General features: G+C 37.4%; 4 protein-coding genes across 4 annotated transcripts in view; all 4 read left to right on the top strand.

Moving 5' to 3' along the window:
• Positions 1-16,474, top strand: part of LOC134811644 (synaptic vesicle glycoprotein 2A-like) — a 61,408-nt gene that overhangs the window by 20,903 nt on the left and 24,031 nt on the right. The window lies entirely within an intron of this gene.
• On the top strand, positions 7,905-11,269 carry LOC134811647 (iron-sulfur cluster transfer protein NUBPL-like). The gene is made up of 6 exons (XM_063818665.1): positions 7,905-8,190; positions 8,377-8,456; positions 9,425-9,577; positions 9,722-9,887; positions 10,138-10,359; positions 10,555-11,269. Exons 1-6 carry the CDS (start codon positions 8,173-8,175, stop codon positions 10,828-10,830), a joined length of 915 nt encoding a protein of 304 aa, XP_063674735.1. The 5' UTR covers positions 7,905-8,172; the 3' UTR covers positions 10,831-11,269.
• Positions 11,264-13,004, top strand: LOC134811648 (ER membrane protein complex subunit 9-like). Its single transcript, XM_063818666.1, has 5 exons — positions 11,264-11,357; positions 11,579-11,697; positions 11,827-11,904; positions 12,138-12,271; positions 12,486-13,004. The coding sequence occupies exons 1-5, from the start codon at positions 11,267-11,269 to the stop codon at positions 12,697-12,699; spliced, it is 636 nt and encodes a 211-aa protein (XP_063674736.1). The 5' UTR covers positions 11,264-11,266; the 3' UTR covers positions 12,700-13,004.
• Positions 12,981-16,431, top strand: LOC134811642 (coiled-coil domain-containing protein 22 homolog). The gene is made up of 5 exons (XM_063818660.1): positions 12,981-13,794; positions 13,948-14,616; positions 14,811-15,081; positions 15,260-15,474; positions 15,716-16,431. Exons 1-5 carry the CDS (start codon positions 13,559-13,561, stop codon positions 16,146-16,148), a joined length of 1,824 nt encoding a protein of 607 aa, XP_063674730.1. The 5' UTR covers positions 12,981-13,558; the 3' UTR covers positions 16,149-16,431.

Below are 16,474 nucleotides of genomic sequence, written 5' to 3'. Positions count from 1 at the left end.
CCCTGTCTCCTCATCGTTAACCCGTAAGGGTTGCACCAGGGGCGGTGGTAACAGAACTTCAAGACTCTCGGAGTCTGTTGTCGATATCTATGTATAATATAATTATGGTATATAACTTGGAAGTGTCTCTCTCTAGCAGCAGGAGTTGGAGAATGGGGACGCGTTGTGAAAGCCACCGCAAGGAAGGCTTACAGTCGACGCCGACCAATCAAAAGAAGACTTATGTCACTCTCACCGTCCTCACTGATTGGTCACTGGTCAAAAATTCAGTCAAAACCACGAAATTTAGGTCAAGGAGATGACAGAAAAGAGTCTCTTCAAAAATCTTCCAAAATCTCTTTTTATATTCTGATGATTTTCCGTTTATCAAAGCTTTCTTTGGGAATAGAACTTTCAGTACCTCAATCGTGTCTTGTGCCATAATCAGTGATCTTGATTGATGGTCATTCAAGAAAAATTCAGTCAAAACAGCTAAATTTGGGTTGCAGAAAGCTGAAATTCGAATATGTCCTACCGGTAGGACATATTCAAAATTTTCATTGCCTAAAAGTTTTCTACGGATATACAGCTTCCAGTACCTTGATGGTGACTTGTGTCACTCTCACCGACGTCACTGATTGGTCACTGGTCAAAAATTCAGTCAAAACCACGAAATTTCGGTCAGGGAGAGGCAGAGAAGAGTCTTTTCAAAGATCATTCAAAATCTCTTTCTATATTCTGATGATTTTCCGTTCATAAGTACCTCATACTTTCAGTACCTCAAACTTTCAGTGCCTTAGGCTTAATCGTGTCTTGTGCCATCATCAGTGACCTTGGAAATGGCAGACGGTACTACTTACTTGTACTTGATTAGGTCTCATCAATCATTCGAGTGGCCTGCACCAACAAATTCCCGTTTGTGTTGTATCATCTACCTCCAGGCTCCAGTCAGTGGCGTAACGAAAGGCCCTGCTGACCCCGCTGTGCAGGGGGGCGCCGTCTTAGGGGGGCGCCAAATCGTCGTTTGAATGTGGGACAATTTCGAAAACTTAACTAAAGTACTAGCAAAACTGCACGTTTTGCTCTAGATACACACTTTTTTAGAGATTTTACCGGCGTATTCTTTAAAATCACCTAATTTGTTCAATTTTAGGGAGGGGCACCAAAAGGGGAGGGGGCGCCAACAGGGGGGCGCTTTTTTCGGCAGGGGGGCGCCAACAGGCAACGTTACGCCACTGGCTCCAGTGTGTGCGATCACTAGTCATCTCCTCTTAGATCTATATCAGCGTTTCCTGAAAACACTGCAGCATCTTCCCGCAAACATTTCTTTTTTCACCAGGCTTTTTTTCTTTTAAAAAAAAAAAGCCTGGTGTCTGGCATTCTGATGACATGGCCAAAACATCTCAGGTGGTTTGCTCCTATGTACGTCTCTACAGGATTTCTCCTTGCACGCTCCAGTACTTCTGTGTCAAGCCATCTTATCCTAAGTATTCTCCTCAAGTATCTGCTTTTTGGTTGTGTTCCAAACCTCACTACCATATACAAATATTGTCAAAACTGCTGCCTTATAAATCCTGATCTTTGTATAAGACTTGATATTGCGGTTTTTCCATATATTACTGAGTTGGTTGAAGGCTCCGGAAGCTTTCTGAATCCTAGCAGACAGCTCACGGTCGATAGTCCCGAGCTGGAAATAATTGTGCCTAAGTACGTGAAGTCACTAACTTTCTGCACTGGCGTGTCTTCATCAGTGATGTTCACTGTGGCTTCTTTCGTGTATGGCCGTTGAGGGATTGCTTTACCAATTACCATAGCCTCACTCTTTTTACCATGATTGATTCTGAGACCTCCCTGGGCAGCATACATACACAAAAGGTTAGTTGTTTCTTGAAGACCTTCCTCGCTGTTATCCAGTACAGGCATGCATGCATGTCATTTGCATAATCCGTATCTAACACAGTGATATCATCAACAAGTGCAGACTGATAGATTTTTGAAAAACCGCTCGGTGAGACACCATTTTAATGCTTTTTGTTCTCTGGCAAACGGTAAACAACTTAATTTATTGGGCGGCGTTTAGCCTGTAATATTGCTACAGCTTTAATGTTTAGGTTCTTAACGATCACGTGAATGCTTGTCACGCGCACACCAACTTCCAATGAGCGCTCGCACTTTTTTCAGTGCGATGGAGGTCTTATTTCACTCAGCCCGAATAGAGATTCGGCGGAATGACAGGCTGAGCGCGGCCCAGTAATGTTTAATTTGTTTACAATCTTTATAAGTCTGGTATGGGGTTTCTTGTTTCACGTTGCGATCTTTATTTCATTTAATTTCGCTACTACCGTGGCGAAAGCGACGATATGGCCGTGCGTGGGGCAAAATGAAAGGGATAGGACTGAAAACTAAAAAAGCTTTTAAAAAATATATTTTTGCAATTTTAGAAATGATCTAATTATTTTAGCTTAGCTAACCATGAGTCTTTTGTACTACATGACGCGCTTGTTTCACGCGCGCGAGGGTGCTGGTTAGAACAACCTAATTTTAAAATTAAAATTAAAATTTAATTATTTATTCATTATTAGTTCAATTTTTATAGGGCCGCACTGTACACTGCACATAACATGTCATCAAATTAATTTTGAAAATGTAATATATACTTTACCATATTTGCACAAGAAAATGCTGTAAGCTTGGAGGACTTCGCCGCTTCGACGCGCCGCGCGGACTAGCATTCTTGCTTCGCATCGTAGATCGTTGCTCTGCTTCGCAGAGCAACGATCTCGACGGATTGACATCGTCAATCAAGCTGTAAGCAGGTAATATGGTACAAAAATTTTTATTGCATTAAAATTGTTTAAACATTACATATTAATTATAAATTAATCACTCAATTGTTGATTGTAAGATTATTAATTTTTGAAAATTTACCATAAGTTTTGCGCGCCGCGCATTTTAGCTTTGTACCCTTTAATCACGTATAACACGTTGAGGATCGAGCGCTATAGGGGGAAACGTTATTTTTACAAGGCGAACATTTCGCCAAAGACCGGAATTCTCTAGCTCTTTTACTTTCAAAGTTAGGCCCCAGCCAGTAAGGTTTCCTAGGTATACTGTTAGGTTTTTCGCCACTGGTGATAAGTACAGTCATCATTTAGGAGGAACCCCGTTATGAGATTTCATATAGAACTTGCAAGGGTATGCTTCAGTACACGCACATCGGAGTGTTCATTATTTTATTATCAATCGATACTCGAGGTCAGATAACAGCTCACGCAACATGTTCTTTTAAGTCATACAATGGGTCTTTACCCAAACTGATCTCTTCCCAATCACATGCCCAACCTTCATGCATCATTAGGTTATAATATCTCTATTATCCGACGGACATTTATGCTTTGCTTCTACCTGAACTCATCCATTCCCTGATTGTTATGGTCTCTTGCACGATTTCTCTATTCCCTCATCCTCCAGCCCTATTTTTCTATATCCCAACACAATCCATTTAGTCCCCTTCTCTATCTCTCCCCATCTTTCAATTCTCTACTTTTCCCTTCTCTACTTTTCCCTTCTCTATTTTTCTATATCCCAACACAATCCATTTAGTCCCCTTCTCTATCTCTCCCCATCTTTCCCTTCTCTACTTTTCCCTTCTCATCCATCTGATTGACGAGGTGGGTACTCTTCCATACAGTCGTCGACTGGAAATCCTCAATTTAACAACGCTGGCAGAGCGGCGAATACGTGGGGACCTCATTGAATCTTTTAAAATGATAAGTGGTTTGGCCAATTACGGAGCTGGTTTGTTCAGTATGAGCAGATCTGGTCTTAATGTGGTATCAAACAGTAGATGCAGTAAAAGTAGCAGTAAAATACAAATATTGAGAGCCTCTTTGTTGAAACCAAAGATAGCGCAGGCTGCAAAATTGTTCATGGAGTCATTTACCGACCCCCTAATGGCTGCTTTGATAGCTTTTGTGAAACCCTTGAATTACTTGTAAAGCAGCTAAATGGGAAAACTGTCAATTTGTTGGGAGACTTTAACTCAAACATACTTAATATTTCTACCAGTACCCAGCTCTTTGAGGATACTTTGTACAGAAATGGCTTTTACCCGACTATCTCCATTGCAACACATTTTCGTCAAAACTGTAAAAGTTCCTGCATCGATAACATTTTAACAAATAAAATTGAGAATATAGTATTATCGGGTGTTATTGAACAACGGCTTGGTGAGCATGCCCCTATATTTACCTTCACTTCAGTAGAGACCCCTCGCAATACAGAGCCTCAGAAACATGTCCGCTATTATGATTACTCGAGTTCCAAATTAAAAAGCTTTGTAACTGAACTTGAGGTGAAGGTAAACCAGCTCACCCCTTCAACAAAATTTGATGAGTTCACGGCATGTTTTGACCAGGTACTTGACAAACATTGCAAACTGGAGGTACCAAAAGTGACAAAAAGAACTCCCAAACTTAACCCATGGATTACAGACAGTATCATCCAGTCTGTAGAAAGAAAGCATGAACTGCGTAAGGAGTGGTCTGACACCGTTACTAATAAGAACCCTGGTGGTAATATCTTGCTCTACCAAGTATTTAGTGATTATCGTAGGATGCTTAAAGCTATCATTAAAGCTGCCAAACGTTGGCATTACTGTAACGAAATCCTAAACAACTGTGAAAATAGCAAGAAAACCTGGCAAATTATTAACGAACTCAGGGGCAAAAAGAAGAGGCAAACCAAGCCCCCATTTATCATTGACAACCAAAGAATAGTTGATAGAAGAGCTATTGCTAATGGATTCAATACTTGGTTTGTCTCTATTGCACCAAAGCTGAATGAGACACTGAATAATCTATCTTATGGTCTGCCTATATTACCCATGAAAACTTTCTATGACTTCCTGAACCCAAGAAATGAAAAAAATATTAGGCTAGAAGATTGCTCCTCGAACGAAATATTGAAAATCATAAGCGAGTTCGAAAATGGTAAAGCCAGTGACATTCCCATAAGTGTAGTAAAAAAGTCATCTCATGTAATTGCACCTGTATTATCGAATTACTTCAATATCCTTATGACCAAAGGTATATTTCCAGATGTCCTGAAGACTGGTAAAATAACTCCTGTATATAAGAAAGGTAACCCAGAAGAAATCGAGAACTACCGTCCTATCTCCACACTGTCCGTCTTCGGTAAGATCTTTGAAAAGCTCATATATTCTAGAATATACGGATTTGTTAGCTCCCAGGGAGTTATATCGAAGACACAGTTTGGATTTAGGAAATCTCACTCTACATCTCATGCAGTCAATTACTCTGTAAATTTGATTACGAAATCTCTTAAACTTAAGAATCATGTTTTAGGAATATTCATTGACCTAAGCAAAGCTTTTGACACTATCGACCATTCAACACTTCTTATAAAATTAGAGGGATGTGGAGTGAGAGGAGTTGCAAATAACCTCATTAAAAGCTACTTGACAAACAGGCAACAATACACCGAAGTTGTAGGAGAAAAATCAGATACCCTATCTATCCAATTTGGTGTCCCACAGGGTTCAATTCTTGGACCTCTCCTATTTCTTCTTTATATGAACGACATCACAAACAGTTCTAAACTAGGATCATTTGTTACCTTTGCTGATGATACCAATATATTTGTTGTCGGCAAAACAAAACGTGAGGCATATGAACGAGGAAATGAGCTTTTGTCATCATTGAAGTCTTATATGAGAGCGAATAAGTTACATATAAACATGTCCAAGTGCTGCTACATACACTTCAAACCCACCATGGCAGGTTCTAAGTCAGAGACTTTATCACACCCTGAAGTTGCATTAACTATAGACAACTTTCCAATCAAAAAGGTTTCATCCGCAAAATTTCTGGGTGTTATAATTGACGAGAACCTATCATGGGAAGATCACATCAAAGCACTTAAGCGAACTCTAAATCATTCCACATCCACTTTATGTAGACTTCGCTGCTCCCTTCCAGAATTTCTACACCAACAATTATATTATACCCTGTTCGAATCACATCTTTCCTACTGTATATCTGTATGGGGTGGGGCAGCGAAACAACGTATAAGCTCATTATTTACTGCTCAGAAGTACTGTCTCAGAGTACTATTTGGTGACAGGCTGGCGTACCTTGATAAGTTCAAGACTTGTGCACGTACTAGGCCCATAGGACACCAGAAACTTGACCAAAAATTTTTCATAAAAGAGCACACCAAACCGATATTTAAGCATAATAATATTCTATCTATACAAAATCTCTATACATACCACAGTTACCTCGAGCTCTACAAGATAATGAAATTCCGTGCTCCAATATCCCTACATGAGGGTTACACATGTTCCTCAAGGAAACCCTGTCTTCTAATCTGTCAGGCAGACCCACCTGACAATCACAACACTAGATCAACCAAAATTTTTAACATTTTAACCCCAAAGTTCAGAATGACTGACTTTACTACTAGTGTAATGTGCTTGCGAGGTAAGTTAAAACGTGCGCTATTAGCTAATCAACATAATCACGCCCTGCTTGATTGGACCGTCAAAGATTTTGACTGCACAAATGTTATTGTCCAAACATAACTGGCTGGTCACACACATCTCAATTAAAATTACGCTAGGCCACTGTTTTCCAAGTCTTGTCCTGTGAGTAAAGTATGTGTGAGAAAGTTTTAATAAAATCATTGTATATTTATTTTTGAATTTTAAAAATCTAATTTGAGAATGAAGGTTAAAGAAATTTTTAATTAGCACTGTATAGTTTAAGATATTTATAGCTTATTATAACAATTGATACAAAGGCCATAATCTTTCACCAGCTCTCCAATATCCACCTTGAAGCTGCATTTTATATCCTAAATATAAACTAAATCATGTTTTAGTGTAGACTTTTTGTCACAACAAGACTGCAACCTATAGTAACAATTATAAACAGAACCTCTAATGTCTGCTAACAATTTTTCTTCTAGTCCTAATCTGAGCCTTGTCTCTAAAAACTTAACTGAACTAGCGTTTCGGTGTGTGCAAAAGCTTCCAGGCACGCGCATTCCTTGCCCCGTTAGTTACCTGTCCTTCATAAACCAAACTAGCAGTCAGGACAAAAAGTCATACACCAAATGGGCATTATATTTTATGAATTGTTTTACATCTTTTTATTCTGTAAAAATGTGCTAAAATTAAATTTCTTGTTTCATTGAAAAAAAAAATGAAGAAAGTCCACAGTTCTTTTCTTCCGGAGAGGGTGAGACCATATTGGAACAAACTCCCCTCGGATGTCAAGAATTGTGGGACTGTGTTAAGTTTTAAAATAAGATTAGAGGCTTTCAAAAAAGAGACTATTTTAAACGGATCTGTAAATGATAGTTATTTTTGGTATGTTTCGGACGAAGTATTAGGAAAGATCAAGGGATTAAATTATGCTACGAATAAAGAGAAGCACAATGAATATCTTGTGTGTAATCCTCATGTTGCTAAAAACCGCTTTATCAACTTATATAGTAGTGGAAAGTATGTAAATTAGATTCATTTGAACTTGGTTGTTTAGGCCAATAGATTTAAGATAATTTTTAAACTTTAGTAGATATATTTTTGATGATGTGTGATGATGTTTGTGTCATTATATTTTGATTTGATTTGATTTGATTTTATCCTATTACCCAATCTCCTCCTAGAACATATTTCTCTCATTTCTTCTGTACCTTGCCAATCTATTTCTAATTTCTGTTCTCTAGCTTGGCTTTGTACAACCTTAAAACTGATTTCTTCCAACATTTTATATTTGCCTGGCTGTGTTAGGCATCAAAGGTAATTATCATTGATGACAAACATATGGGCAGGCTCAACCAAGCTGCACACTAAAATTATGATTTTTGTTGCAATGAGATGCATTATAGTTCATAACCTCAGAATGTTTCCTAAATGAATTGTGTACAAGAAGCAGTGAATACAGCCTACAATTTGTTTGGCAATCAATCAACAGAAGTCTCTGAAGACAGTCTACAGCTTATGGTCAATAAAATAGATCGACTCTCCAGTGAAGAATTGGGCTGCAGAAGAGAGCACATACAGCATTCCCACACATATTTACTAAATTGATAGAAAACGATCAGTTTCAGTTCAGTATTTTCTACATCAAAAAAGGATATCAATTGCCTCTGCACGACCATCCTGACATGCATGGTATAATAAAGGTAAATTAACCATGCAGCTCATTTTCATTGTTTAATGTTTTAATGTGTGTATTACCTTAAACAGATAATATAATTTTCTATTAAGCTTAAGCAATAGAATATACTCCACATTAGTTGGGGTGTTTCTATTTCTTTTGTTAATACGCATCTTTATATAATCCAGTTAGTACAATTGCACTATTTCAGGTACTTTTTGGTCAGATAAGAATACACAGTTACACTGCAACTAACATTGATTCACAAGTGATAAGAGCCCCCAACGAAAAGTATACTGTAATATGTGAAAGAGCTGATGATTTTGTTTTGTGTTCAGATGATAAGCCACTCAGTCTAACTCCATACATGAACAACATTCATGAAGTTATAGCTGACACAGATGCTGCCTTTTTTGACTGTTTGCTTCCACCTTACAAAGAGAAATGTAACTTTTACAGATATAATGGAGTAAAAGATGTGGAGAATAATTTGTATGAGTTACTTAACTTAGGTAGTGAGCCAGAGATAGGTTATTACACAATTCCCAGAACTTACTCAGGTAGAAACTTTACCCAGCAGTCATAACAGAGATTTAATGTGTCACGATGTATTGTGACACTAAGTTTTTGTTATGATTCAAAAATGGGGAATGTTGGTTGTCCATCAACTAAGAAGATGCTTGATTGACCCAAGAACTAACTTAACTGTTTTCTGCTGGATTGCTTACCAAATGTTTACTTTGTGTACAAACTTTGGGTTGATGGACAAACCAAAAAAATTTTAAATTAAAAAAAGTTAGGCAACTGTACTGTATCAGTTAACAAGTAAGCTGTAACTAGGTTCAAATTAATGCTTTTCTATTTCATAGCTGAACATTTTGTATTATATCTAATTTAAAATCAATAATTTTATATCTATTAGTACAAGTCTCTTAATTTGTTAGTTCAAAGTATGAAACGAAGTTACACTTGTGTGACTGTTAGTGTTATGTTTATATCTTCATTGAGAGTTAATAGTTATTTGATTCAATTTAAGTTTAAAAATTATAACGTTAAGAACTTATTTCTGAATTAATATAATTTTGATTGTTGCTATTGCAATATGCTGATTTGCTACATATAATTAGACCATCGCATCAATTTCAGAAGTTAAGTAGCCACATGTCTTAATTTTTATATATTTTCCATGAAGATTTGAATGTTATCAATTAGTTTTGTCTGATAGAAATGAGCATACAATTGTGTCAATTGTGTCACAGTTTTTTGAGAAGAGGCGTACATAGCATTTCCAGAGGACTTCCAAAAAAGTTACCAATCGCTGGAGTTAAAAATATTCTTCTTGTTGCCTCTGGGAAAGGAGGGGTGGGCAAATCGACAATTGCAACAAATCTCTCAATAGCTCTCTCTAAACGGTACAGTTGCTTATTTTATTTTAATTTATTGTTACTTCAAATATATTTCACCATTGACATTAGTTTGCCCACAAGTTACAACTTGTTTGTTGTGCTTCTTCAATTATTTTATCCCTGTTTTTCACACATGATCCTTACTTGCAGGTGCTCTGTTGGTTTACTTGATGCTGATGTTTTTGGACCCTCCATTCCAATGATGATGAATGTATCAGATGTACCTGAATCAAACCATCAAAAGCTTATTATACCCGTTAACAACTACAATATAAAGTGTATGTCGATGGGTCTCCTTGTTGATGAAGAATCCCCTGTAAGTTATTTAATTACTAATGTCGAATGCAATTTTATTTTTAAAGTAGTATGAACATAATTATAACGACATCTTGTTGTAGAACAAAATCCAAGATCTAAACGCTTTTTTTTTTTTTTCTTTCTTTTTTTCTCTTTTTCTTCTTTTTTCTAAAATAACTCTTTTTCATTTTTTTAATCTAAACGCTTCTTAATAACTTGCTACAGCTGTATAGCAGAGTTTGAGTTGTAACCTGACCAGGCATGTACAGGTAGTGTGGCGAGGTCTCATGGTTATGCAAGCTATCAAGAAATTACTCCGGGGAGTGAGGTGGGGTCCACTTGACGTGCTGGTGATAGACATGCCACCGGGAACGGGTGACACACAGCTCAGTATCACCCAGGAGATTCCTATACAGGGGGTGGTGTTGGTCACCACTCCCCAGTCTGTTGCTGTTGCTGACTGCATCAAGGGGGCTGAAATGTTTAGAAAGGTGACATTTTGATATATTTTCAAATGTGAAGTGGTCATTATATATTTCAAGATCTAAAGTATTAGTATAAAACAACGATTTTTGAGTAGTACTAGTCAGTTCATATAACAAATTATTGAAACAAGGCAAGCAAATTCAACATATTATAATATAGACAAATGATGTGAAGTTTGTCATTAACATAGAACACCTCAGGTTGAGGTACCAATAGTGGGTGTTGTAGAAAACATGAGCTATTACCAGTGCACAGACTGTGGAAACAAACACCACATATTCGGTAGTAACCTTCAGGACAAGCTGAAAGGAAAAGCATTGCGTGATGTGGAAATACTGGGCGAACTGCCCGTTAAACCTGGGATATCAGAGAACTGTGATTCAGGGACACCTTCAGTCATACTGGACCCTGAAATTAGTGATATATTTGATAATATTGTTAGCTCTGTTATTCCCTTTTTAGAACTTGATGATTGACTGTTTAGGTGCTAACTTTTTATAGGTTTAGAACTGAGTTTGTAAATGGCTGCAGCTTTTTACATGGTTTCAATAATTTGAAAAATGTTATTATTATATTGGACTTTATAGTATACTGTTGCATGAAATGATTTAAATTTATCTAAATTTTTATGTTACTTAACTTCAGCAGTTGCTGTCGAACTGATTTGTTTAATGTTTTTGATTGGCTGTATGATGAAATGAACTTGCTTTTGTTGTACAGTAAAACCCCAATTTATTGCTCCTCGATATACTGCAAATGCTGAATTACCGCGGCCACGTCCTTTCCCCCAAACTCCACGGTAAATCGGGGTTTTACTGTATAATGAAAATAAAAGCATCCTATTTTCTGAACGTATTTGATATTATCATAATGTATTATACCCTTTACATAGACTACGTCCATAGGTTCAGAATGTCGGAGAAGAAAGATATCCAGCTGTCCCTGTCAGCGTACACCAAGATACTATGTCACGTGATGCAGTATCCTTATACTGCAGTTAACGGTATCTGACCATCTTTCTACTATTTATTTGATAACTTATCATTTTCAATATGTTTGTCGTTTTTTTTCTTTCATATGAAAATTTTATTTTCCACCGAATGTGATTTAAATAAGTGTTATTTTAATGATAAGGTAGAATTAATTATTTAAATTGATAATTTCAATCTAAAGAGCTGAATTGAGACAATATTTGAAGTTTTTAATGAGATTACCACGTACCAGGTATCTTGTTGACGAAGGAGGGGTGTGAAGATAAGGAGCAGGTGGAGGTAGTGGACTGTGTTCCACTCTTTCATTACAACATTCCTATCTCCCCCATGTTCATTGTAGCTCTTACTCAGGTAACTTTTACACATTGTCAAACTTGTATTTTGAAGAGGATACTGTTTTTGTTAGCTAGGCATAACAAGATGATAAAAGACAATAAGGACTTTCCGAGAAAACACAGTATAAATATTCAATATATTCAGATAGAGGAGTATGCCAGCAACAGAGATATGAAGATATGTGGTTACTATCATGCCAACGAATACTACTCTGACTCGGAGGTGTGGAATGTGGACCACTAAATAACTTAATTTATAAGTTCATTTTATAACTGTTTTAGAAGCGAGCGTGTTAAATCACCTTAGACACGAACTTCGAGAACTTCGAGATTTTTCTAAAAGGGCCCCCCGACATAACTCACGTGATAGTCGTTTCTAGAAGTTATAAATTTAACATTATAATAATTACTTACATGCGTTTTGTGTAGAGAAGATGACAATTGGTATTTAAACAGGTGGGAGCAGTAGCTACAAGAATAGCAGATAAGATAGCCGAGAACTGTGAGGATTGCTGCTTGCTGATTGTGGAGAATGATAAGTTATCTGCTCTCAATACCGACATCCCTATTAAAGCTTTTCTTCCTTCAAAGTAAGTCTTAATGGTTAAAATATATAATTCGTTTCTTCGAATTATGAAACTTATTTAAATACTTTATACTCATAATTCAGTTTAAAATAAAATGTAATTTAACTTGAAGTGTCGCGTGTAATGACGTCACGTGTAATGACGTCACTTGTAATGACGTCGCGTGTAATGACGTCACGTGTAATGACGGCACTTGTAATGACGTCACATCCTACAGGACCAATGACAGGATAGATTGGAGGTCAAGTGACAAACCCCTCCTGCAATTCGGAGAGAAGGGACTCCAAATGGGACCTGAAGTAGTCAAGAAGCAGCTGTACCGCTCTATTATTGATATGGACTGCCACTATGACGACGTTTCATTACATTGGGATAACAGAGCTATTGATGAGGTGGTCAAATTATTTGTAGAGTCCCTGACCGAACACTGAAATGTAAAACAGAAAGAACCAGGCTGACATACTTTGGAGATTCATGTAGCTATCTGACGATTTTACTGGTTTAGGAATGATTGTTAGTCGGCTTTGGAATAAAGGAGTTAAGATAATATAATGCATTATGTATCGCCAAGGTTTTAAGTGTCGTGTTAAGCATTATGTTGGAATTTTGTTGTGTTACAGACACCTTTCTGTCTCTATCTTTGACTCAAGATATTTATTTTGAAAGATATGAATTACAATGATTTACTTTGATTTTTCAGTTTCTATGATTGGTATTTTGAATTTTCTTGAACCAACGTGGTCATTTTTAATGAATCATAATAATTATTAACAATTAATCACCTTTGAAAAAATACTGGCCTGGCCGTGCATTATAAGACAGAATAAACTTGAACCACTCCTAATTCTAAACTACAAGATTTAAATGTTAAACTACTTCCCTGCTAAATGCCGCATATTATAATGCAAAATTATATATTATACTAAGTTACCCACTACAACTCTCGATTATACAGTCTCCATCTAATTTTACCTATTTTCTAATCAAAGCATCTTGGTACAAATTACCTTTAGCCCGCACCCTGTCCAAATGTAATGAACAACTTAACCGCTCACAAACTGTTTAGTGTTTAACAGCACAGTGTTACAGTGTTACAGTGTTACACTGTAACACTGTAACCCTGACTGTAACACTCTAACACTCTAACAGTTTCTGTACAACATTCGCGCTCATTTTGTTAATAAGTAGGGATATAATCATAGTGGATGAATTGTTACCAGGTAACTTTTAACAAAGTACAAAAGTAAGGACCCATCACACCTAACCCCTCACTATAATAACACAGGAAGAATGGAACAAGTAGATCAGATCATTATAGTAACTCTACGGGATCTAGGACTTGATATTGACAGTGCGGAGATAGTATCTATATCCCAGTTCAATGACCAGCTGGTAGTGCAGAGTGTAGCACGATGTCTCAACATTATCAACAACAATAAGAATAAACTACCGGAGAAGTTGCCTGAGGGCATGGCTCGGAGATACAGAGTTGGGATTGAACTTGCTAACGCTTGTAAAGAGTTAGGGTTTGTTTTTTTTTGTATTAAAATTTTATAGCTTCCACTGTTTTAGTACTAATTCTTCAGAATATCCAATGTTCTTGTAAGATGGGAAATAGACAAACCTGAATTTCATCTAACAGTGTCACTACCTCTGTAAACTGATCTGTAATATTTCAGTTACAAAGCAGATCTAGGGTACGAAACATTCCTCTACTCTAACGAGGTAGAGATAAGGCGACTTTTAATGTTCCTGGTAGAGAACTTACCACGTGCGCGGCAGGACTCAGACGACGGCGACATCTCCACCACAACCTCTCTTAAAACTAACATTGCGAAGGAACTGCGGAGACAACTGCAACAGCCATGGTTACCCGCACGTTGTCATGGCAACAATGTGGTGTGGGACGGAAACAGGAAAACAGGAAGTTACCACTACGTTGGTGGGTTTAGACAGTTCACTGCTCAGAATCTTAAGAAAAGTGACAAATGTTTGGGTTTACAGTGTGGTCCAGATCAGCTCCTCTCCAGTCTACTTCAACTCTCTACCAAACTAAACCAGGAGCTTGATGTATCCAACATGAGCTTCACCCAGTCACAGAACAGCTCACCCTCCAAACTGAAGAGTGACGTGTATCAACTCATCAGAGCAGCTGGAAGTGAAGCACAGATCGCTGCTGATAGTGGGGAGCTGAGCGCTAAGATGGAGACACTACAAGTAACATCAGCTGCTGATAGTAGTCGAGAGCACAGTATCTTCAAGTTAACAGAGAATGTGTTGCGTGGTAGTAAGGAGGCGGAGGAGGCGGAGACACCTGTGCAGGAGGAGGACGAGGAGGATCTTATCAGGTGTGTTACAATAACTGTTATTATGAGACTGCCAATAAACATTTCCTATTTCAAATGTGCCCTTTTAACAGGGGGGGGGGGGGGTAAACAGGTGTAATTATAAAAGATTCTCTAACAGTTTTTTGATGAAAACTCATTGTACATTTAAATCTCATGTGTTATTTACTGCTGAAGTAAAACTCGTCTTCTCCCAGACAACACGAAGCAGAAAGAGACACACTAATGGAGACTCTGGAACAACTGAACAAGAAACAAAGCGACAGTAAAACTAAGATAGAGACAGCCAACAAGAGGTTGGAAGAACTGGAGAAGAAGAAGAAACAGAGGGAGGAAGAAGTTGAGAAACTGAAGGGAGAGTTCCTGTTGAAGAGGAAGACGCTGCAGTTAGTTCCGCAGGAGAAGAACGCGGTGGTGGCTATGAAGGAGAGGGTGGAGAGTGCTAAATCTGATACCTCTAGTGTTAAAGTGAGTATTTTATATTGTAAGAGCTGGTTAACTATGATTCAACTGATTCAGATCAAGGAATAAGGTCATGTTATTTCGTAGTACAGTTTTATATATATTTGGCTGGATTAACTTACTACTCAAAGTTCCTACCACTAGTAACGTTAACTTGGTCAACTTACATAACACTACACAACAGGCGTTGTGGGTAACAAAAGAAGCAGACCTGGTATCAGAAGTGGAACTGCTAGGGACAGATCTGAGGACGAAGCAGCTGCAAACATCAGAGTATATAGAGGATGTTAGAATGATGAGGGAGGAGATTAGTGAGCTAGTGTCTAGTATTGAGAGCAAGGAAATTATTGCAGCGGAGCTGGATAGTAAAGTTGCCAGCTTACCTAACAGTATAAACAGGTCAGTCAGTTTGTTGTCACAGAGAGAGAGAGAGAGAGACAGTTTGTTGTTCATCGTTTAACTTTAATAGTATGGTACAAGTGGGCATAAAAATTGTAAGAAAAATTGAATTAGATTAACCCCTCTAGCTTTCTTTATTTTTCAAGGAAAGATAGTTTTCGATATCACAAAAGTCTAGGTTTACAATTTACATATTGATCTTTATCTCCAAACACTGAACATTAACACATACTCTCACCAGGAACACACACACAATGAAGATACTAGATATAGTTGACAAGATTAAACGACAAAAGGAACACATCACTACAATACTCAGCGAAACTAAATTAGTACAAAAGGAGATTAACAACTTAAACGGTAAAATCGAGAGATCCTTCATAGAAACGGACGAGATTATCTTCAGAGATGCTAAGAACAACGACCAGTGCAGGAAAGCGTATAAGCTCCTCGCAAACCTTCAATCAGAGTTTAACGCGCTAGTGCGAGGGTTGGACGATATAGGGAGTATCAACAGAGAACTGAGAGACATTGAGGATTTGTTACATAGAGAGAGGGAGAAGAAAACGGGGGAACAGATCAAGAAGGTCGCTAAGGATCTGGCTGCTGTTGCTAAGGATAATGATAAAATGATTTCTGCTATTAAATCTGCTAAGGCTAGCAAGAAGTCTTGATTTTGGTGTGTTTTTTATGTGTTAAATTTATGTGGTTGATTGAAAGCCTGGTGCATTTTTTCACATACTGATTTTGTGTAGTTTCGTCGGTTTCTTTTTCTATTATGATTGACTGAGCTGGGAATTTTTGGCTTTTTGAGTCCACAAATTACTTGACTCGTTTTTAAGGTTTTGTACAATAATTTAAGAGATGTGTGAATTTTATTTTGACTTATCAGATAGTTTTTTATGTTATTGAATTGTTAATTAATTAACTTAATTAATTTTACTATGTTCCTTGATCCGGTTATGTGTTTCAATAAATCTTCATTGTATAATACACGATC

Source organism: Bolinopsis microptera, chromosome 2, assembly GCF_026151205.1.
Source record: "Bolinopsis microptera isolate Bmic1 chromosome 2, MBARI_Bmic_1.0, whole genome shotgun sequence".
NCBI lineage: Eukaryota > Metazoa > Ctenophora > Tentaculata > Lobata > Bolinopsidae > Bolinopsis > Bolinopsis microptera.
The sequence above is the reverse complement of the archived record's forward strand: the minus strand, read 5'-3'. Positions and strand labels throughout refer to the sequence as shown.

Excerpts from the sequence above, each read along its gene's own strand:
- LOC134811647 (XM_063818665.1), top strand. Across the intron at positions 9,578-9,721 it reads TCAATAGCTCTCTCTAAACG|GTGCTCTGTTGGTTTACTTG; the intron begins GTACAGTTGCTT and ends CCTTACTTGCAG. Across the intron at positions 10,360-10,554 it reads GGGCTGAAATGTTTAGAAAG|GTTGAGGTACCAATAGTGGG; the intron begins GTGACATTTTGA and ends AGAACACCTCAG.
- LOC134811648 (XM_063818666.1), top strand. The coding sequence starts at position 11,267 with ATGTCGGAGAAGAAAGATATCCAGCTGTCCCTGTCAGCGTACACCAAG. Across the intron at positions 11,358-11,578 it reads TCCTTATACTGCAGTTAACG|GTATCTTGTTGACGAAGGAG; the intron begins GTATCTGACCAT and ends ACCACGTACCAG. Across the intron at positions 12,272-12,485 it reads AAAGCTTTTCTTCCTTCAAA|GACCAATGACAGGATAGATT; the intron begins GTAAGTCTTAAT and ends CACATCCTACAG.
- LOC134811642 (XM_063818660.1), top strand. The coding sequence starts at position 13,559 with ATGGAACAAGTAGATCAGATCATTATAGTAACTCTACGGGATCTAGGA. Across the intron at positions 13,795-13,947 it reads AACGCTTGTAAAGAGTTAGG|TTACAAAGCAGATCTAGGGT; the intron begins GTTTGTTTTTTT and ends GTAATATTTCAG. Across the intron at positions 15,082-15,259 it reads CTGATACCTCTAGTGTTAAA|GCGTTGTGGGTAACAAAAGA; the intron begins GTGAGTATTTTA and ends ACTACACAACAG.